This window comes from Canis aureus, chromosome 17 (genome assembly GCF_053574225.1).
Source record: "Canis aureus isolate CA01 chromosome 17, VMU_Caureus_v.1.0, whole genome shotgun sequence".
NCBI classification, from domain to species: domain Eukaryota; kingdom Metazoa; phylum Chordata; class Mammalia; order Carnivora; family Canidae; genus Canis; species Canis aureus.
The window spans coordinates 11,683,673-11,707,795 of NC_135627.1; the positions used below are offsets into that span (position 1 = coordinate 11,683,673).

The 24,123-nt window shown below is 40.5% G+C and overlaps 1 protein-coding gene across 9 annotated transcripts in view; it reads right to left on the reverse strand.

Annotated features, from left to right (window-relative positions):
- CLYBL (citramalyl-CoA lyase) overlaps positions 1-24,123 on the reverse strand; it is a 301,132-nt gene that overhangs the window by 170,325 nt on the left and 106,684 nt on the right. Inside the window, exon 1 of one of the 9 annotated variants that reach the window (XM_077855085.1) lies at positions 23,492-23,592. The exons of 6 other annotated variants lie outside the window; for them this stretch is intronic. In XM_077855085.1, coding sequence (XP_077711211.1) covers positions 23,492-23,493 — 2 coding nt within the window. In that variant the 5' untranslated portion in view covers positions 23,494-23,592. Of the gene's footprint in view, positions 1-18,402; positions 18,544-20,365; positions 20,455-23,491; positions 23,593-24,123 lie in introns of those variants that run through there. 2 more of the 9 variants (XM_077855084.1, XM_077855082.1) reach the window with 2 other exon arrangements.

Here is a 24,123-nt window from a genome sequence, read left to right on the forward strand (position 1 = left end):
ATAAATAAATAAATAAATAAATAAAATTTAATAAAAGGAAAGTGCTAATGATATGCTACAAGTTAAGTGGCTCAGAAGATCATTGGATGACAATGACAGACCACTTGAGAATGAAAAATTGTTGAAGGTTTTGTGGCACCAAATGGACAATTTCCAAAAGATTCTTCTTTGATTCTGGTTTCCAGAAACGCAAACAAGTTACAGAGAAATACTAAGCTACAAGTCAGGAGACATAAAACATCCATTCTTAGATCAGCCTCAGATTTTAGCTACTGATTGCCTGGCACATTTCCCAACAGCTCTTGGTACCCTGGTCCCATTCTTTCTTCCATCTCATATCTTCTTTCCATTCCCACTTGTGTCTCCCAAAGAAGTGCTTCCTTTAGCTGAACTCACATTTCTTTCATAACCCCAAACTCCTAGATTCATTTCCATGGGGAATTCAATTGCTGTCTATATCTTGAAATTGGGCCTTACTCTGCTGGTCATTTTTGTCTTCCTCTGGTTCCACTCCCTTAGCTCGGGTTAGGCTGGAGGATTTAGCAGAATGCTGACTGCCCATATGGGCCAACCAGTTCCCAGTTAGTTTATGTTTGATTAGGTCACCCTTGCCAGATCTCTGTCACCATAATACAAATTCTAAATACAAAAGAATCTATTTTGGTTCAAAAACCAAGTAAGAGGGACACCTAGGTGGCTCAGTGGTTGAGCGCCTGCCTTCGGCCCAGGGCGTGATCCGGAGTCCCAGGATGGAGTCCCACATAGGGCTCCCAGCATGGAGCCTGCTTCTCTCTCTCTGCCTACATCTCTGCCTCTCTCTGTGTGTCTCTCATGAATAAATAAATAAAATCTTAAAAAAAAAAAAACAAAAAACCAAGTAAGAGTAAAGTTTGCAGTTTTCCAGGGTATCCAGCATTTTAAAGAAAGCATTTTAATGAAGCACAACCCTAGAGCTCAGTTTATCCCATTCCCAGCAAGACCAATAGACTGCAATAACAATCTAAAGTCAGGGAAAACGATAGGATATTAAATTACGAAATACCAACATTTGCATAGTAATTCCCACTAATTAAGAAAGAAAGATATAAGTTGTTTGTTATAAACACCACCAGGTCTTGAGCAAACACCAAGAGCTCACCACAGAGCCAAACCAAGCATTTGTCTAATCAAAGCCACTTTCTAAAGCGTTTTATTAGTACAGCTGCAGAGCACACATTTTATCACACATGCTAATAATCCCAGTTATGGCGCCTACATTCTAATCATTTGTTCTAGGCTTGTTTCTCAAACAATTAACACTAATGAATGGTCAGAATACCTCGGATCATATATGTCTAATTGCAGTCAAGAGCAGTTCTTGTCTGCATGTACATTTCAATTTACCTCTGGGGATAATGTTTGTTAATTGTATTTCTTTATACGAAAGTGAAGAAAAAGGCAGTTCAGGCAAAAAGGGACTAAGTGTTCTCCTCGCTCCCTTTGTTCCCACAAGAAGCTAAAGTCACTTCAAGAGGCACTTAATCCCATCATCCGCGGTTACAATTGCCTTGCAGCATCAATCAAAAAGAATCTGAAGTAAAATGATGCAGCTTTATTGTGTAATTAAAAGCAATTCAGGTAGTTATTGCTTGGGGCCCTCTACGGGTCCAAATACTAAAAATGGCCCCGCAGGGATCCTAAACACTGTAGTGTTTTAAATTTGGTCAGCAACAATATCTGAAGGAAAGGGAGGAATATGCAAAAAACAAAAACAAAAACAAAAACAAAACCTCCCCACAAAATCCTACAAACACAAAAACCCGAAACAAGAACAAAAAAGCCTACCACCCTGTCCTAATGTGTATTGTAAAGGAAAAGAAACAAAGAGGGTGAAAAAGCCCCACAACCCCCAGCTACAAAATGAAACAAACACAGAAGGATAGGATGGAGAAAAAAGAAAACTGATGTTTTCTGAATTCAACAGTCCCTGTCCCAACCTAACTTTTGCACTTAAGGAAAAAAAAAAATTGTGTACCAATGTCAGCTGGGTCTCTTCAACATTAAATGGAACAGCTTTGTAAGATCTATAACATGACAGGTAGAGGGTATCTGAAAATCCAAACTTACTAAGAAAATAGGAAGTAAATTTATTGTATGCCTATTCCACAGTTACTTATAAGGGCAAGATGTGAGAAGTACTTTCTAAAAGTTTGGCACAGATTTCTACCGCAATTTACTTAATATTAAGAAAAATTAAGCACTGAAGCTTTCAGGCTTCTTTGGCTTTTTAAAGCCAATGAGAGTTTGACATAGTGTTTTCTGCTGTATGCCTTTAACAAACAGCTATCATTGACAGAAGGTTGGGAAACAGGCATAATCCTCTGGTTTTGATTCTCGGCTAAAATATTTTTAAGTAAAAACACAACTTCTCAACAGATTTAAGACTAGATGTTAAAATAACAACGTGTGTTTAAGTTTTATCATCATTTCCCCCTTTATAATAAAACCGGGAAAGAAGGCTTCCTGTTGATTTACGAAAGAATTTCTGGAAAAAATGCTAAGTGCTTGCATGAATGAGCTACTGGATATTAAGGAACTTTTGAGAAAAAATACCAGGTTACTCTCAGAATAAGGTACATTCTGCCAACAGATGTTTATCACTAGAACAGGGCATTCATAGCAGCATCTATAAATACTTTCTAAGGGACAAGTTAGCGGCAAATTTAATTGTGGCCTAAAACCTACTATGTGTGTGCATGTGACGGTTACATGATTTAACTTTCAAGTCACAAAATCAAGTGAGATATCCAATAACAGTTCATTTAAACACAGAATTGCCCTCATTTTCCACATGAACATTCTAGCAACTTGAGTGCAAAACTTACAATTATGAGAAATGCAAAAGTACCTCCTCAAAGCTAAAGCATATATAGGAAGTACTGATTTGCAAAATGGCAGAATGGAACCAATTGTGTCTCCAACTCTAAAAGAACCAAACTTTTAAAAATCTGTCATTAAAAAAAAATTTGCCTACCTGCTTTCCCAACTATAATGACCATAGTGTTAGCGATATTACATACATTCACATCATTTTGTGTTGTGAATTAAGTATTTTCTGTAAGTGGGGCACCTGGCTGGCTCAGTTGGAGGAACATGCAACTCTTGATCTCAGGGTCATGAGTTCAAGCCCCACACTGGGTGTAGAGATTATTTTTTAAAAAGTATTTTTTTTAAAGATTTTATTTATTCATGAGAGACACGGAGAGAGAGGCAGAGACACAGGCAGAGGGAGAAGCAGACTCCCAGCAGGGAGCCCAATGCAGGATTTGATCCCAGGAACCCAGGATCGTGCCCTAAGCCAAAGGTAGACACTCAACCACAGAGCCACCCAGATGTCCCCCGAAAAAAGTATTTTCTGTAAGTTTAAACCTATTTATTATTATTCAGCACTCAGTCTTCAACTGTCTATTCAAATTCATTAACCTTTGGGCTCCGGGGTGGCTCAATCCCCAGGTCATGATCCCAAGGTCCTGGGACTGAGTCCTGTATCAGGCTCCCTGCTCAGTGGGGAGTCTGCTTCTCTCTCTGTATGCCTCCCCACCCATGGTTGTGCACTAGCTCTCTCTTTCTCTCTCTCAAAGTCTTTAAAAAAATCATTAACCCTTTTTAAAAATTATTTATTTATTCATTCATTCACAAGACACGCAGAGAGAGAGAGAGAGAGAGGCAGAGACATAGGCAGAAGGAGAAGCAGGCTACATGTAGGGAGCCTGATGTGGGTATCTATCCCAGGACTCCAGGATCATGCCCTGGGCAGATGGCAGGCGCTAAACCACTGAACCACCCAGGGATCCCCCCCAAAAATCATTAACCCTTAATGGGTGGGAGTCAAGGGTCTGAAATCCCCCCCCTCAACTGCCATATTTCTATCACCCTTCCCTTCTAGGTAACAAACACACTACCCATGAGAATGAAAAGAGCAAGTGGATAACAGAAGTGCCCTACAGCTTACTTGAACTGAATACCTGTCTCTGTACCTCCACCACCAAACTTATCAGATAATCTATTTCCAAATCAGGCATAGGTGTTTCTTTGCCATAACTGTGCTCTCAAGGTAAGCTACCTGAAGGCAGAATGTGAAATAAAGACTTTATTTTTGGGATCCCTGGGTGGCGCAGCGGTTTGGCGCCTGCCTTTGGCCCGGGGCGTGATCCTGGAGACCCGGGATCGAATCCCACGTCGGGCTCCCGGTGCATGGAGCCTGCTTCTCCCTCTGCCTGTGTCTCTGCCTCTCTCTCTCTCTCTCTCTGTGACTATCATGAATAAATAAATAAAATCTTTAAAAAAAAAAAAGACTTTATTTTTTATCCATCAAAGCTTCTATTTCGTGTCCTACAGGTTTGTTTTTTGTTTTGTTTTGTTTTTTTTTCTTGACTAGCTTTTGGATTAAGATATGCAGGTACTTTCTCTTAGGAAAAGGAAGTATAAAGTTTTAACAGGGGATATTTTTTTTTTAATTTTTATTTATTTATGATAGTCACACACAGAGAGAGAGAGGCAGAGACATAGGCAGAGGGAGAAGCAGGCAGCAGGCTCCATGCACCGGGAGCCCGACGTGGGATTCGATCCCAGGTCTCCAGGATCGCGCCCTGGGCCAAAGGCAGGCGCTAAACCGCTGCGCCACCCAGGGATCCCTAACAGGGGATATTTTAAGAACACCCAAAACTGAACTAGGCAAAAAGGAAAAAAATGAATTCACTGATAATGAATTTCATGCAAAGTCTGTACTGTGATCTATCCCTTATAACAATCTTTAACACAATTCCCACTGACAGGTGTTTTATCAATATCATATTTTTCTTCTCTTGAGTTCCAGGTCTCAACACTGCTCCCCTGTCCCTGATGCTCCCCTGGAACTCCCCAGGGATGACGCCCACCACAACTGGGTCCTTCAGTTCCTGCCATTGATCCAGCTGTGCGCATGCTGACTAAATGCTGCCAGGTCAAGTTGGAGAGCAGGACTTGAAAATTCAGTGCTAATTACTGTGATTACAATCTGTGTGTCAAGCAGCCAAAGCCTCTGGGAAGTGTCCACAGGCAACCTGTCTCTGAATCAAAAATCTCAGTTTGAGAGATGAAGAATCTATACACACCGACTTTGCCAGCTTGTTAAGTCATAATATGGGCGTCAAGTTGTTCATGATACCTTCTCTGGAAGCGTATGGACTAAGGTAAGCCCAGCACGTAGAATGTATAAGACAGAGAGGGGGAAATGATCAAACAATCCATGCACCCTCCTAAATAGCAAACACCAGAGCTCTGCAACATCATGTTCACATGGCAATTTTCTTGAGATGACTTGAGACCCTCTGGACTCAACCAGGGAGTGAGTGCACACTTAATGAAAACATGCTCATGGGCACCATCGCTCTGTAAAGAGCAGGGACAAATGTGTCATGAGAAACTCCAAACCCCTTAGTATCCGTGTAAGTTGTGTATTTATGACAGAGCTCCCAAAGACAGATATACTCGAGTCAGAAAAAGTGATTTCACAAATATATCTTACATGATATTAAAGAATCAAAAAATGTTGATGGGAGAGAATGCTAAGATACCATTTTGTTTTCCTAGGTTCACAAATGTTTCTTAAAGTAAGTCTGAGTCATTTGGGAATAGGTTGAAGAATAAGGTGTATTTATATCTATTTGGGAAGGTAGCTAATTTTGCTATGAGTGTATGGCTCATTTGCCTTTCTTCACAGACTATGTGCACATATGCTTGTTCTTGTCAAACTTAAACAAACACAGTTCTTCCCAGAGCATGATATTTAAAACAGAATTAATCCTTTGAGTCATCACGTAAAATCTTAAAGGGATTTCTACACTTGCAGGGACATTACAATGTTAAGTTTCCAGACACTGTCCAAAAGTTGTGATTTCACATCTAAACCATCACAGGACCCTTCTGTAGCTGATGAATACCACATAGGCTTTCTATGTGCCCACAACAAAGAAGAGAAGGCTTTTTAAGGGACACACTGTCCAGTGTGGTCCCAGGGCAGCAAGTAAAATCTTACCTGTCATTTTGAGCCTGGCCTGAATTGGCCATACATGTCTAAACACAGCCTTTATGAAAATATGACTTCAAATATTTTTCTCTCCTCCTTTCATTCCCTTTCTTCAAGTACTCCGTTCACAAAGTATATCTGTGTTTTTACTGAAAATGAAGTCACTTTTAGAAGGCCCAGTTGGGGGGATCCCTGGGTGGCTCAGCGGTTTTGTGCCTGCCTTTGGCCCAGGGCACGATCCCGGAGTCCCGGGATCGAGTCCCGTGTCGGGCTCCCAGCATGGAGCCTGCTTCTCCCTCTGCCTGTGTCTCTGCCTCTCTCTCTATCTCTCTATGTCTATCATAAATAAATAAAAATAAATCTTTATAAATAAATAAATTAAAAAAAAAAAAGGCCCAGTTGTTGGGCAGACTGGGTGGTTCAGCGGTTTAGCGCCACCTTCAGCCCAGGGCATGATCCTGGAGACCTGAGATCAAGTCCCACATTGGGCTCCCTGCATAGACCCTGCTTCTCCCTCTGCCTGTGACTCTGCCTCTCTCTTTGTGTCTCTCATGAATAAATAAAATCTTAAAAATAATAATAATAAAATAAAAGACTCGGTTGTTTTATATCAAGAACCCTAAATAACAGAAGGTAATAATTTCAGTTATGAACTCATTCTATAAAATACCATTATTTGGGGCAGCCCCGGTAGCTCAGCAGTTTAGCACTGCCTTTGGCCCAGGACGTGATCCTGCAGACCTGGGATCGAGTCCCAAGTCCAGCTCCCGTGTGGAGCTTGCTTCTCCCTCTGCCTGTGTCTCTGCCTCTTTCTCTCCCTGTGTCTCTCATGAATAAATAATAAAATCTTTTTAAAAAAAATACCATTATTTGATTAATTATATAGGTTATTTTCTGATAATTCAACTTTTATAAAAATTTAAAAATACAGGTGATCAGGGGCCCCTGGGCGGCTCAGTCACTTGAGCATCTGATTCTCGATTTTGGCTCAGGTCATGATCTGAGGATTGTGAGATCAAGCCTCGCGTTGGGCTCTATGCTCAGTGCGGAGTCTGATTGAGAGTCTCTTTTTTTTTTTTTTAATTTTTATTTATTTATGATAGTCACACAGAGAGAAAGAAAGAGAGGCAGAGACACAGGCAGAGGGAGAAGCAGGATCCATGCACCAGGAGCCCGATGTGGGATTCGATCCCGGGTCTCCAGGATCGCGCCCTGGGCCAAAGGCAGGCGCCAAACCGCTGCGCCACCCAGGGATCCCTTTTTTTTTTTTTTTAGAGTCTCTCTCCCTCTCCCTCTGCCCCTCCCTCGGCTTGTACTAAATAAACAAACAAATAAATAGAAGTGATCATATGTTTGAAGATTTTGGTAGCTTCAGATAGTAATTTTTCTCTTTTTAAGAATTAAGGAGTGTAAGGGTGGCTCAGTGCTTGAGCATCTGCCTTCGGCTCAGGATGTGATCCTGGAGTTCTGGGATCAAGTCCCACATCCAGCTCCTACATGGAGCCTGCTTCTCCCTCTGCCTATGTCTCTGCCTCTCTCTGTGTCTCTCATGAATAAATAAGTAAAATCTAAAAAAGAAAAAAAATTTAAATGAAATCACAGTGTAAGCTTGGCAAAACAAACCATTACAAACTTTTTTAAATGCCTCTGATGTACACTCTTGTATACTTTTTGAATTCTCACAAAGACCTCTGTTTATGGCACAATGAGAATTGTAGCTGAGTGTCCAACTAAAGGAAAATTTAGAGTGGGACAAGGACAGATGTGCTGGCAGCTCATTCCCCACCCCCAACCCAGGCGCTGGTCCCCACTCTTCTTTTCACAAGACTTCACCAAGCTCCATTCAAGGGCTTCTGCCACTCAAAGTGAGGAATTTCATAAGTCAAAAATTTTGAATATCTCATTTTCATGTTTTTTGTTTTTTCCATGTACAATGAGAAAGCTCACAAATCTCCTTAGTCTGTTTCTGAATCTGAGTCTTTGGCTTTGTTCAGTTGGCAATAAGAACTCGGCCCTTTGGCTCGTGGACACTGACTCAAGTTTATCAGCATCTAGCATGAGGCCTTACATGTAGCCACACTCGTGTTTGTTGACTGATTGACTTACTGGCTTCTTTACTGGTTAACTGATGGTCATCATCATTGGGTTTCTCCATGGTCATTAAACAATTATATTTGTTCCATTGCTCAGATGAAGTCTAAGAATTGCCTGTGCTGTACTATGCAATAGCCACAATCTGTCCCTTGCAGGCTGAAAAACAGCTTACTCTATAAGACTACTAAATAGCAAATACACCAAAAATATGCTCTGGTCAATACAAATAAGTACAATGAAGACTGTCCCAGAAATAATTTCAATCAATTTTATGCAATTGAGCTATTCTTTCAAGGAGACCTTAATTTACTCAATCCCTGATTGAGTTGTTACATGAATCATGAAGGCTTAACTATGAAGATAAAGACAGATACTTCAATCAGGGAATACCCACGATGGTTTAATTAAAGAATTTTTGCATCTCACTTACAGAATATTGCTCCTTAAGTATGGCGTGGCATTTATTTAAAATGTCCCAGAGGCAATTAAGTCCTTGATTAATAATAAAATTTTCTTCCTTAAATTCATTCTCAATTACCATGCAGCTTATTTCTCCTTGCCTGGAACTTTAGCACGTAGTACTCAATGGATTTAACTCACATGTATTTCTGCACAATCCCATCAAAAATGGTTAGAAGAATTCAAGTCCACAGGAGCTAGCCTTTCCTAAAAGTTGGAGGTCATACGTGCAGTTTGCCTCACTTTTCACCTGCAACTTGCAGTCTACCCACATCCAGGGGTGTGTGATGACTCTCCTCTGAGTTATGAGAGAACAAGGGGACAATGACCAGGACATAACTAACTCCTAATACTCAGAGTTGTTTTTCTTGAGCTCAAGGAGAGAGGATAGTGATACTTGCCCACCTGACTCCGCTAGTCTGTGCTATGAGGAGAAAGAAAGGGTCATTTGTCCCCAGACCTGCCATCTCTGAATTGTTCTTCTACTTCCCTGGAAAGGAGGTGAGTGGTAAGGAAATCAGAGCAGTTAAGGGCATGGGCTCTGGAATCCAGCACACCTGGATCTGGTGACACCTTCAGTGTGTTACTTGGTCTCCCTAAATCTTAGGTTCATATTATGAGTTGGGATTTCTGTGAGAAATCAGTGAATGCAGGGAACACCTGATAAAATGTCTCACATTGGGACGCTTGGGTGGCTCAGTGGTTGAGCGTCTGCCTTTGGCCCAGGGCGTGATCCTGGAGTCCTGGGATCGAGTCCCACATCAGGCTCCCTGCATGAACCCTGCTTCTCCCTCTGCCTATGTCTCTGCCTCTCTCTCTCTGTGTCTCTCATGAATAAATAAAATCTTTAAAAAATAAAATAAAATGTCTCACACACAGGAAGTCCAATCAATAATAGCCACTATTATTAAAAAGAAGGCATTTCCCCCTCCTCTTCTCTGACCTCTTTGAGTTAGACATGGGGGTCTGGAACAGAGTGTTGCCTGGGATTTTTTACAGGTGTGCTGTCCCCCCCCCCCCCCCCGCCCACACACACACAGATGGTGAGAGGCACTCTGCCACATCTGGGAAACACACCTACCAATGGGACTGGGACCCCTCATCCATGCTAAGAGTAAGCAGCGCAGAAAATAAAAACGTCAAGTTATATCTCCTCTATAATATATAACCCTCCGGGTCTTCAGAACTTAATAGTTGGGCAAACTAGATACCAATTTTGGCATACCTATGAATTTTTAAACAGCTCTAAAATAATGTTTCATGTTTACCTATGCACATTAATCTTACATCTAAAAAGAGAGGAAAATCCAAAGGGTTTTGCCATTCATTTTATCTTAATGTTAGGCAATTTTTTCTTTCAATGATTCTACAAATAGGCATTAGATACCTAAGCCTAGCCCTGGGGATATCAATGAGGAGAGAATCAGCTGTCTGGGAAGTTGAAGTCTAGGTAGAGGGACAGACCCAAGAAGGGGTCTCTAAGGCAAACAGAGGCCAGAAGCCCAGGAGTGGGAGGAGGCATTCAAAGAAGGCTTCTCAGAGGTGGTAACAATGTTGGAAGGGGGCAAACTCCAGAGGCAAAAGGTGCATTGTGGGTGCAAAAGGATGAGGAAGAGCACAGGTGAACTCACTGATTTCATCTCAATTATCACCAGTGTTGTTGTTTTTAAATATAATCACTATCCATATTTTTAAAAAGATTTTTATATTTATTTATTTGAGAGAGACAGAGAACGTGCAAGGGCGGGAAGGGCAGAGGGGAAAGAAAAGGGACAAGCCGACTCTGATGAGCTCAGGCCTCCATCTGGGGCTTGATCCCACAACTCTAAGATCATACCTGAGTCAGGCTGGACACTCAGCTGACTGAGCCACCCAGGCGCCCCTCACCAGTGATTTTCTTTCTTTGCAAATGCCATGCCCATCTCTAACTAATATGTTGGCTTCGTGCATGTGCTAGATTCCCAGATGTAAACACTAACCATATAAAACACCAAAAAAACTGTCCTTTTTCTGATCCTGTCCTCTGTTACAGTGAGCAGAACAGTGACAATCCAATATCCTGAAATTTTCTGAATCAAAAAACCTCCCCTTTTGGCTCTCTGATAGGATTCATTTATGCTTTAAAATTATCTTAGACTTAACTAATAATTTTGTTTTAAACAAGTATTTCCAACAGAATCATGTTGAAGAGATACAACCATTACGATTTGTATTATCTGAAGCTTAGGAGCAAAGCAGCATTATCTAGGTAACTCCAAATGCACAAGGGATAATACACAGATTCGAAATGTTAAAATACAAGGTAGCCGTACTCATTCTAAGGCAAACAAACCTAAATTCTCAATGGTAGACTTTGTTCTTTCTAACATCTATTGAGTTCTTTATTTACAGTTCTCTTAATCCTTTCAACAATTGTATGAAATAGATACTCTTATTGTCACCTATTTTATATAGGGGAGCACTTCTAAACTTCAGTAACTTTATTTAATAATTTTAAATTTATTTTATTCAATAACTGTAAATTTTCAAACGGGCAGCTGCTGACAATACTATGCCACATTAACAACTGATACATTTTCTCAGGGCAGTGCACAAGCCAGAACATATTAACTGACATATATATTGATCAGAAGAGCTTCACTATTCAAAAAAAAAAATCAAAACAGATATTCAAACAAGGAATGATAGCAAGAATGCCTCCTCCCTCCCCTTCAAAATTGTCTCTATGTAGGACAGTCTAGAAGAAGGCTCAGCAAATGTTGTCTGAAAGGGTTAGATAGTAACTATTTCAGATAGTGAGCTGAGAGATAAATGCTGGGATATTATACAAGGACTTGTACAAGAGAGAACACAAATTTCCCATATTTTTTTAACTGATGAAACTCAAAATAAAATTGAGTACAACTTTTGATAATATAGTTCTAACCAAGAGAAGAATTTCTTTGCGGGGCTGGGGTGGGGGGGTGGGGAATAGCATTTTGCTTAATTGGGAGTTAATGGTAAATATGTTCCCTTCATTAGAGCATGCATCTGGAAAAACCAACTCAGTTCAAGAGCTGTATAAAAATAAGTAGTGAGCAAAATTTGGCCTGTGGACCCTTGGTTTAGAATACTTATTTAAGGGTTTAGCCTAAGACAAACCTAAACACCGTGGGAAAAATAAAAATAAAAAATAAAAATAAACACCGTGGAGACCCAGAGTACACAGACATAGGACCCAAATTACAGAGAAGTGCCCTCACCACAATCATGGCAACAGAGCAAAATGGTTAAGACTCAGGTTCTCAGCTTTGAACAGCAGCCATGCACCAGCCCTGTTTATTATTCAGAGATATCAACAAATACAAAGTTTCCAGGGCTCCCCACTGCCCTCCCATGGGATTCTCGTTTTTTTTAATATTACTTGCTAACTTTGGAGGTTTGAAGTTGCTACCACACCAACTAGCTTGTGCTACACTAAAGTCAACTTAGTGTTGAATCACAAAAAGTATGTTATATTCACTTGTTTGTGGCATTTAAAAAAAAACAAAACCTCAATTTCTCCCACTTTCCTTATTCCCCGTATCCTGAGGCCAAAAAACTTCTTTTTTGGTAAAGTTTTAACAAATCAGTTTTGTGTTCCTAAGTCTACCAGAATTTCATCCTCCTTTTAAATACAAAACCCAGAAACTCACTCTTTTGTGGGCTCCCTGCTCTTTGTGTGATCATAGGGTAGAGATGGGGGAGGAGAGGGGAGTGGGGTGAGGAGGGAGGTTATTGGCTCACAAAAGTCCAGACAGAATTTGACTACAAAAATGCAGCGCAGGGGAGCAGGGTGGAAGAAATGAATCAGAAATCCCACAAACAGAGGAGGGTTATTTTTCTTTTAAAAGATTAAGGATTGTAGGTTTTCATGCTTACTCAGATGGAACAAGAAAAGATTTTAACTTCTTTGCCTCATTCAGTTTGGCTCTGAACAAAACAAAAGTTGAGCACATTCAAAACATCCATTATAATTTTCTTCTTCCCTTTAAGATGGTGAGGCAACATCTGGTGAAAGATTTGGGGTTACATTCTACTCAATAATAATCACAAGGAAGAAAAGTCGAAGGCTCACCAAAAACGGAAAGGGAGAGGGAAGTTGTAAGGCCTTTCCCCCTCCTTTCCTGTGGACAGACATTCTAGGTAAAGCTTCTTTGCCATTGTGAATTAAATTCCAGTTCTAGCATCAAGCGGGACACCCTGATTCTAGTTGTTCATAATGAATGGGGAAATGCACATAGTTATTTTACTGAAGTGTCCAAAGGAGTATAAGCAGTTTCTTTGGAGGGAAGGAACCATATTTTCCAAATTAGTCCAACTCGTAGTTGATGGGCTGACTACCCATTTATCTACATCCATAACGAACTAGTGCTCCTGATGACTAATAATGCTTTCAGGAAGTAGTTAAACACCACTATGTTGTACACTGGTAACACAGAAGATAAAAAAGCAAGAGGAATAGGCAAATGAGGAGAGGGAAGGAAGTCACGGCAGTAATTTGAACAATAAAGTAGAAAGAGTTTCAGTCACAACAGGGTCTCAGTTCAGCCTGAGCAACCCTCCATCTCTATATGGACAAGTCTGATCATTTCTCTGCTAGAGTCATCCCCCCCACACCTCGTAATTAAAATTTCTTAAAGATTTCTCTTCTCTGACCATACCTACTGCATATTACACGTCACTGGGATTACAAAATCTTAAAAATTAATACAAAGCTTTGATAACAATGATAAGGTAGAAGAGAAGATAATATTGGAGGGGTGAAAACAGAGATAAAGAACTGATTTTAAGAGCCATGATTTTATTTTATTTTATTATTATTATTTTTAAAGATTTTATTTATTTATTCATGAGAGACACAGAGAGAGAGAGAGGCAGAGACACAGGCAGAGGGAGAAGCTCCGTGCAGGGAGCCCAACGTGGGACCCGATCCGAGGTCTTCAGGATCACACCCTGGGCTGCAGGCGGTGCTAAACCGCTGCGCCACCAGGGCTGCCCAAGAGCCATGATTTTAGGGAGTTGTGATTTTTGAAAGCAGCCTTGTTGCTGACCCTGGCACTATACCAGGCATACAGTAGATGATAATTAAATTTATAAATGTGTAAATAAATGGGTGCGAAAACCAAGTATCTTAAATTAGCTTTGTATAAATTTCCCTTCCTTAACTGTATGACAGTGATAATAATTATTTGTAGAGAATTGGAAGAACAAATAAAATTATACTATTTGCCTACTAACTAATGTGCATATGTTAATCATTCAAATAGAAAACAGTGATACATAGGCAGGAAATTTCTTTTTTTCCTTTTTTTAAAAGATTTTATTTTTTAAAAAAGATTTTATTTATTTATTTGAGAAAGAGAGGTAGAGGGAGGGCAGAAGTAGAGGGAGAAGCAGACTCCCCGCTGAGCAGGGAGCCCAATATTGGGCTCTATCTCAGGACCCCAGTAATCATGACTGAGCCAAAGGCAGATGCTTAACCAACTAAGCCACCCAGGTGCCCCTAAAGATTTTATTTTTAAGTAATCTCTGTACCCAATGTGGGACTCAAACACACAAACTCGAGATCGTGAGTTGCACACTCCACTAACTGAGCCAACCAGGTGCCTCATACTCAAAAGAGATTTCTGAGGAAGATGATGTATTCTTAAATATCTTTGGGTGAAATATAAAATTGTCCTGTTGATAGGAAGGGTGAATGTAATGAAAACCTTTTTTATTACAACACTCTATTTTCATATTTAACTCTACTTTTAAGCTCTCAACATATTTATAGCATCTAAGGTTTATGGATATGTTCCCAGTGATCATGAACTAGCCACAGGTTTTATTTTAAACTCACTTAAAATAGCAAAATTACAAAACAATGACTCATTATCATAATCCTCCTGTGGATATAGCTTAAAATACACAGGAAATCAATTTCTCTCTGAAAAGAGAAAAAAGAAGATAACACCTTTAAAATGCCACATAATGCTGAAATCCTTAAAACAATGTGGTCTGGAAGATGGGAGTTTTTATATATTATATACAGAACAAAGAAAAAAGAAAGAAAAGAAACAACTATATACTCTTAATAAAAGTGAAGCCCCAACAGAATATACTGTTAAAATGCATAGCCATTGGTACTATTCATGCAAGAGTACCTACACTTCCTGTGCTTCAAAATATGTCATCCCAATAGCCTCCAACAGAGGAGCATAGTGACAGTTCTCACTAAAAAACTGAAGTACTGGTTCCTGAAAAGCTAAAGCAATGTGAAACCGCATTGTGGGAAGTCTGTTATTCAGTTTACTCCTTAGCAAGAAAACAAAGAAGTTAGAAGTGCCAGCACAGACCTTTTTTTCTCAGGAGATTTCTCCGTTCTCTTCTCCCTGCACCCCCTCCATCACCCAGTATTGCCACTGTCCATGTCGCCCCACACCCTGTGCATTACAAATGTGCATCCACACTCTCCTGCTAGCACTCCCTCACCTCATAACCTCTATCTTTACATGCGTCTGAATCCTTCTATCACCATCTGAATCCATCACCTATCAGCCTAATCAACAGCGAATGTTTCCATTCTTTTGGTGGAATCACCAGTAAGTTTTATTTCAATGCTTTGAGGCATTCTCCTCCCCTCCCCGGCATCCTTTTTTTGAAAGCAAGCCAGTCCACTGCTAGGCTTTTTATTTAAGAAATTAAAGTCATCTCCAACTTTTTAAAAAAGATTTTATTTATTTAATCATGAGAGACACAGAGAGAGGCAGAGACGCAGGCAGAGAGAGAAGCAGGCTCCCCATCCCAGGACTCCAGGATCATGACCTGAGCCAAAGGCAGATCCACTGAGCCACCCAGGTGCCCCAAGTCACCTTCAACTTTTATTTTTTTTAAATAATTTTTTAAAAGATTTTATTTATTTATTCCTGACACACACACACACACAGAGGCAGAGACACAGGCAGAGAGAGAAGCAGGCTCCATGCAGGGAACCTGACGTGGGACTTGATACTGGGTCTCCAGGATCAGGCCCTGGGCTGAAGGCGGCATTAAACCGCTGAGCCACCGGGCTGCCTCACCTTCAACTTTTAAAGCAGGCTTTGCTAGCCCTATTTTGACTGTACTAATCCACATAACTTTTCATCCTTGTTTATTTTTCTTATTATGGCGCAACCTGCCAGTATCTGGCCTATACTAACAAAGTACTACAAATCCATGACCCTCCTTCCTGAACCCTGACCAGAGGAGCTTGCTCTGGGGCTCCTGGGGGAGGGGTCCTCTCTCAGGCTCCTAGTTATGGGTTCCATGGTCTTCTCCACTGAGACTCCAGGCTGTAGCCTTTGTACCTTGGCTTCCCTACAGAATCATCTTGGGCTGCTCTGCTGCTCCCTGGGCTCTGGGGCCCATGTGTCGCCATTCCTTCTACAAACTACTGCTCAGAAGCTGCCCTGTCCCCCAGTCCCACCCATCCCTGCATGGGTAGAGAACCACTTTGCCCCTCCTCTTCAACCTAGTATGGCCTGTACTGAGGAAAGACAAAGGGGCAAGTGCTTCAAGTGACAATCCTTGATCCTAACTAACAAAAGATCAGTGATGTAGCCAACTGCTCTCTGTGCAGACTTGGCTGGTGCTGGGGCTGCCCCCATAGGGCCCATTTGCTGTGCCTCCTGCTTGCCACCAGGCCTGCCACACTGTCCATGCACCTGCAGACCGATGCAGACCAGTTCTACTACATACATTAGTCAAACTGCAAGAGGTAGACCCAGATACTGGATGGAACACATTAAAGCAGGAATGTGACACCTTCACTGCCCAACTAGGAGGTCAGTTTCTTGAATACCTGCTGGTGTAGCTTGAGATCCACAGCTATGGTGACAGGCTCCCAGAAAGATAGCACTCCAGGCCCTGCCACTGTCCAGCCAGGGGCTGGTCTGACAACAACACTGACAATAGTAACAAAGCACTGATTGGCGCAGGGAGTGGGGTGCAGTGGCATCTAGGGGTCGAGACAGTCATACATGCAAAACACTCAAGTACAAGCTGACAGTGGTCCAGGATGCAGTGCTCCTCTTTCTCCTTTTTTGTAAACTTTTGTAAACAGAAGAAAATTATATGTTGTTAACCGACAGAAATAAAAAGAATAGTTCAATGACTTTGGAGTGTCTAGTCCATGGGCCAATGGCCATCTGCACTTTTCTTTGGTTCCCTCTGGAGGGGAGGGAAGGGCTGGCGATGTATCTTCATGGTTTCTCTTTCCTATCCTATTTATGTACATTTCAAGAGCTCATCAAACTCTGAGGATATTCAGTCAAAACAGACCCATGTATCCAAAGGCAGACATCTTACTGACCAGATGAAACTGTGCTTCAGAGACACATTTACAGTAAGTAACATCAATCAAAGACACTTCCTGTGTCTTTTCCTTAAAGCATAATTGGTTCAAGCAGATGGCTGAAAAAGGAGTCCAATCTAGGGATGCATGGGTGGCTTAGCAGTTTAGCACCTGCCTTCAGCCCAGGGCGTGATCCTGGAGTCTCAGGATCGAGTCCCACATCGGGGCCCCTGCATGGAGCCTGCTTCTGCCTATGTCTCTGCCTTTTTCTGTGTGTCCCTCATGAATGAATAAATAAAAATCTTTAAAAAACAAAACAAAAAAAGGAGTCCAATCTAAAAGGCCATTAAAGACAGGCTTAGCAATTGACATATAAGTGGAGGGCCTTTTGGCTAAGATCACACATATATTATCTTCATATAAATGACTGAGTACATTTGCTGGTCACCAGCAATATATAAGGCATACTGACAGCACACAAAAACACACTCTCTCATCTAGGGTTCACATTTTGAAAAGACAAGAAAAATCAGTATGAATCATTTTTTTCGGGCAGCCCGGGTGGCTCAGCAGTTTAGTGCCGCCTTCAGCCCAGGGCCTGATCCTGGAGACCCGGGATCAAGTCCCATGTCAGGCTCCCTGCATGGAGTCTGCTTCTCCCTCTGCCTATGCCTCTTTCTCTCTCTCTCTCCCCGTCTCTTGTGAATAAATAAATAAATAAAATCTTTAAAAAAAGTTTTTTTTGAATCATTCTTTTCAGTGCTACTTGTTTCCAATTATTAATGAGTGAGAACACGTAATACAGTCCTTCAACTTGATCTACAAGAGGAAAACAATGAGATGGTCCTTGTCATTATGCTTTTTTCTAGCTCTAATAGCAAAGCACTATTTATGCAGAAAGTTTTCAGCATTCCAAAGCAGAACAAACAACTGTCTTGAATATCTCAAAAAAGCTAAGTTTTTTTTAAGATTTTATTAATTTATTCATGATAGACATAGAGAGAGAGAGAGAGAAGCAGAGACACAGGCAGAGGGAGAAGCAGGCTCCATGTCAGGAGCCCAACACAGGACTCAATCCCAGGACTCCAAGATTGCGCCCTGGGCCAAAGGCAGGCGCCAAACCGCTGGGGGACCCAGGGATCCTCAAGCTTCTAGGTTTTAATTAAGTATTGAGAAGGTTCCAATTTATACTGAATGGATTTTGAGGAATTCTCATCATAAAACACATGAAAAGCAGTATAATGGAACCTGCAATATCAATCCTAATATCCTCTGTAAATAAAGGCAATGGTATCATTCCCTGTGATATCTATCATAAGGTTAAAAGGATAATTTTCTTCAGCTAGTATTTATTATACATTAGCTATGGGAGAGAGAACTAGGTCTATGTTTAAGCCCAGATCTCTCACTTGCATTATGTTTCAAAGGAAATAGCTCATTTGCTAGGTGACCTATTTTTGCTACTTACTGGATCCCAGATTTGACCATAAGGAGGTCTGAAGGAGGCTGAAACGTGCTTGTGTTCATCAATTTTTTTCCCACTTGGTTTCTGAAGATGAGGAGTCCAGAGGATCATAGTCCTCCGATTATATGAGAAGACAGTCTGCCCTGTGAGACCTTTATCCAAAAAAGAACCTGCAACCCTGGAAGAAATGTGGTGGAAGGCTTGATTTTGTTGAGAAAGTAAAGGCTGTGACTTCTTTCTTCTCAGCAATTATCATGCTGATTTTGTGTAAAAAAGCAGCATTTAGAGTATTTCCATTGTAGGGAATACCAAAATGTATGCAATTGTGTTTCATATAAAGCAAATGAAGCAGGTATTCCCTGAACCTGAGTCTTTGAGGATTTTCTACAGTGTGAGGTTCCAAATGGACATCTTCACACCATTTTTGGTGGCACAGAGAAAGCATGACTAAGTAACTTTCTGACCCTCAACATGCATGATGGGAATCAGACTGCAAACACTGGATGCCCTGTAGATACCTATTTCTTGGGTTTAAGCAGGGGGTGGGGCACTCACAGAGGAGTCACTGTGAGCAAAGCCCTGTGTTGGTTCCTTCACCACAATCGGAGAACTTATTCTCACACTGTCTTGACTTAGTGGCTTTTCCCTTTCAGATAAAAAAAAGTGACAGCCTTTATCTTTTTCATGACACTACTCTGCCTCCATGGCTCTTTACAGTTTCAAATATGAAAAAATCTACTTGAGCACTTGGCTAGTTCAGTCAGGAGAGCACACAACTCTTGATCTCAGGGTTGTGAGTTCAAGCCCCACACTGGGTGTAGAGATTACATAATGAAATAAATAAACTTTAAAATATTTTTTTTTGAAAGAGACAAAAAGAAAAAATCTATCAAGCATGCAACTTTGGTTAGTATTCCAAGAACTATGGTCAGGCCTGAGTAATCTATTCACAGACATGCTTCACAGAGAACATGTTCACTCCCACAGTTAAAGCTGATTATCAAAAACTAAATACTTAGAGGTTTCCACAATTTATAATAATCACTGTAGAAATGACTTAAAAACCAATTATATTGACAATGATAACAATGCTGCTGTAATTCTATGAGCCTAGCATAAAGTAGGAGTTTAATAATTAGTATTCGATGAATGAATGAATAAGTTCAGCTTTGGTGTTTAATCTGGAAACAATACCAAAAGAGAATCTATGAGAAATCTAATATCTTATTCATTTTAAACTAATAATTTAAAAAACTCTTATGATTGGCTATTAAATCTTTAGCAGGACAGTAGTAATTGTCATAAGATGTACTTTAAAATTAATTCTAAAATCTTGCCTTAACTTGCCTTAATAAAAACACATCTGATGTATGAATTCATGAAAATAAATACAACTACCTCACTTTAGCTGAAAACAAATGTTTTAACTGGAAGCGAAGAGATTCTATCTGCACACACATCTAAAACTATCTTCTTAAAACTATTAACCTGTTGCCTTCATGCGCATGTGCGGTGACTGAATTATCAGAACGGAAAGCAGCAGCCCTAAGAGAGCCGATCTAGTGCGTCCAGTGAGTAAACCCACAAACAAAAAGGGATTTACACACCATCACAATGGCCCCTGGGAGCCGTTCCAGTCCATCAGAACCCAAATCCAACTTTTCAATGACACCTAAATATACAGACACCTAACAGACCTTGCATTTGCAATAAAGTAAACACGATACACCCTTTCGAAATCAGCTTATAAAAAATACAATAGGTATGTGCTTGAGTTTTTTTTAACTAAGTGCTTGAAATATACCCTAATTTGCTACTAGGTCAAAACAACCGAAAGAGTTAACAATATTCAACCCTGGGTTTCTGCAGCATAGTGCTAAATGACCCTTCATATCTCCGATGGCCTCTCAACAAGCAAAGTTGGTAAATAAGAGAAAACAAATGACAATAGAATCCAATTTCCTACCTGATCCTGACCATCGCGGGGGCCAATCTGCAACTCCCCCCACAGCAGCCTCAGTGAAAGCACACAGTGGTAGGACTTACTTGTCCCTTTCTTGCTTTTGTTTCCTTTGAGAGCCATCCCTGAAACTTACCCAAGCTGTGCGTTTCTGAGTTAAGAGGCAGATCCAGTACCTTTAAAAAAGTTAACCATGATAAATCACCATCTTCCTTACTGTTGAGTCTTTTTCCTTCTTTTACCAAGATTTCTTTCCACCAACCTGAGAGTAGAAACTTCCCTACGCTAAGATCTCAGATAATGGTCATGTTTAAAGACCAGCCCTGCTTGTCAAAGATTAGAGAGCTGTCTGGAGCATACACTCCTCTTCACCATCGCCAAGTAGGCCCGATAAATGCTAATACTCAGCATGACGCATCAAGAACTTTAAGCCTCAGCAATGGCTAAGCAGAAAGTATCACAAATTTACTGAAATTATCTGTGGCACAAAAGAAAAGAGAAGGAATTAATCAAAGTCTCTCTCTTAATGCAATGCTTGATTGAACTACCCCAATCCCTTTTTAAATAGGATACTGGTGGCAAGTGACCCTGATGGCATGCCCTAGTGAGATACACAAGGAACACTTGTTCCATTTTTTTCTTTTATGACCTCATTAAGGAGGATTTTGAAGATTGTTCCTGAATATGAGAACAAAGTGTCTTAAGACATCTCTAGCTTTTTATGTCTTTAGCCTTTTACTGCTGGGATGGACTTTGGGTCTGTGTTTATAACAGTATACATACTCATGCTCATACTTACCTCCCCCATAAAACAACAATCAAGCAAGGTGACTTGGGGGAAAATAGCCAAAGTTGCAAACCTCTAAATGCAGAGATGTGGTACTTTCTCACACTGGAAAGTTCTGCCAAGACCAACTTGTGATCCACTCTTTTTTTCCTTCACTCTGAGTTTAGCTACCATTAATTAGCTCTGGCGGCTGTTTCAAGGCTCTTATCAAGGGAGGGCGCAGACTGCCAAATCTGCTAGTGTGAAAATACTCCACCGACAGGAACATTTTTCTGTTTGTTGATTCCATGCTTTGATTTAATATGGAAGATTATATTTCATAATCAGAAACAAACAAACAGATTTATAACCGAAGACATGAAAGGCAAACAGGGAAAAAGCAAGCCAAAGGCTGAGACTAAATGTAGTATTTTTATTGACTTCTTAGAAACCAAATAACCTGGCATATTAGTGTGTGCATTCTGCAACAGACATTCAGCCCCATTGTACTACTTAGAAGAGAATAAAAAGAAACCCTACTGTTTGAAACCCAGCGGAACATCCCCACAACAGGGCACAACTGTTCCCTCATGCATGAATGGGAAGGAGATGAAAGAAAAGATGGACTTCTGAGGTACAGCAAAAAACAAAGACAACAAAAGTGCTGATCATGAGGGAATGACACAACTCATTGCAGCAAAAAGGATGAGAGAAAGGAGCTTAGACAATGGTGAGGACAGCTAAGTGACACGTAGGAGAATTGAAAAATCTACAGAAGTGTCTTTTCTCTCCACCCTTGATGAAAAACAATTAAATGTTGGTACATCTGTCATAAAAAAAAAAAAAAAAGATCACTGAAACCTGTTACCATCATTATGTGCGGTAAACTTAACTACCCAAACTGTAACTCTCCAATTAAACCTTGCCACCTCTGTTTCTTACCCTTGCTAAAAGGGAAAGTTTAATTTCCATGACACTTTATAACATGTGAATATGCTATAACAAATTATAAAGCTCTAGGAGTACTTAAATGTATGAATACATGTATACAAAGGTTTAAAACACTCTATGTAAAAGATTGGCTTCAGGAAATTTGTTTATAAACTCAGCTTTTGTTTATAAAATATTTTCCTCTTGACTCACATTGTAATTATAGACATATTTGCTCTAAGTTTTGGATTGGCTTTCATCTAGTAGCAGCTCCAAACATTTTGGCTTTCAGTTTCTTTGCTCTCAAACCCCACTGCCAAGAAGATATTGTTACACTTATTATGAGTGAAGGAAGTTCATGATTTAATGCTACTTTTAGGTGAATGCAGTCATTTATACATGATGGGAATAATTACCTTTTGATGTTTCTGTTTTTCTTAAACAGAGGTACACCTGTCCACACTTCACTAATGTTGAGCCCTGCTAATGAAGTGTTCAGTGAGAAAATCCCATCAACCAAATGTATTAAAAAACCACCATATGAAATCCCCACTAGATGTTTATTGCTCCGGAAGTCCACCAGCCTGGGAAAGCCACACTGTTTTAAAGTGCACTCCTGAATGTATTTCCTTGCTGGATAGTGTGCAGCCCCTCACAAAATCCTTAAAAAAGCAGTTATTGACTCTGTCAGAATGCCTGATTAATGGATAAACGCTGTAATTGATTAGCAGAGAAGTGTGAATTAAAACAGGGCATGGCATCAATAACCAGCTTCTAACAAAGGTGGCTGACATAAGAAGGAAAACAAGAGCCCACAGCTATAGCTCATCAAAAGCACGCTTTTCTTAAAACAGTGGAGAGAAGGGGAACTAAACTGGCCCAGCGTCCTGTTCTCTGCAATTCTTCAATCTCTCCTCTTGGTAAGCATGCAGTGCAGTATGGGGCCACAGCGAAGGATAGCAAACGATATGAGCACTCATTCCTCAGCCCACTTTCCCTCCATCTTTGGATATCAACTAGTAGAAGGCAGTTAAATGTTCCCATTGTTCCAGAACTTACAGAAAAAACACATAAGAAGTCCTATTCTCTTCTTCATTTTGTTTACGGGGAACTTACATCCTCATAGAAAAGTAAATTCTAAAAAAAAGGAAAAGGGGTAGCCTGGGTGGCTCAGCGGTTTAGCGCCGCCTTTAGCCCAGGGCGTGATCCTGGAGACCTAGGATCGAGTCCCACGTTAGGCTCCCTGCAGGGAGCCTGCTTCTCCCTCTGCCTGTGTCTCTGCCTCTCTCTGTGTCTCTCATGAATAAATAAATAAAATTTAAAAACATAAAATAAAAAATAAAAAATAAATTTAAAAAGAAAAAAAAAAGGTAAATTCCACTTATTCCAATGCCCCTGGAGAGACAGGGGTTGTTACTCACTGGAACATTGCTTACATTTGCTTCCAGAGGTGAGAAACTCATCCATTCATTCATTTATCCAGTCAGTCAGTCAATCAGTCATCAAACATCTGGTACAGACTAGTTACTCTTCTGGGCTGAGGAGTACAAAGATGAATAGGTTTATGGCAAGCTGAGTTGATGCAGAACCCACTCCCACTTAAAATACAGAGATATATTGGATAATATAAAGCAAAAAAAAATATATATATATATATGTGTGTGTGTGTTTTTAAGGTTAAATGTATAGCTGAGATTGAAAGAAAAAGTAAAGGGAAATCTTCAAGTGCTGAAAGAGCAGGAATTCCAGGGCTGGAACTCCTGGAACTGACGTTGTAGCCACAGAGGGATATCAGTCCTGGCACAAGGATTAGGGGCAGTGCAGGCATTAAGTTTATACCACCTGGATGTTACACATAAAGAAATTAAAATTAACTTGAATTCAAGACCCTGAAACAACTAAGTCTTGGTGTATAGTAGAAAAAATGCAAAGCAGTGCTGCAAGAATATATCCACAGTCCAGGGCACTTGGACTCCTGGAGATAAAAACACCCCTGCTGAAGATGAGCTTAAAATAGAGAGTTCCAATTATGTGAAGAAATAAGCCACCAGGTGGGACAGTAAGCAAG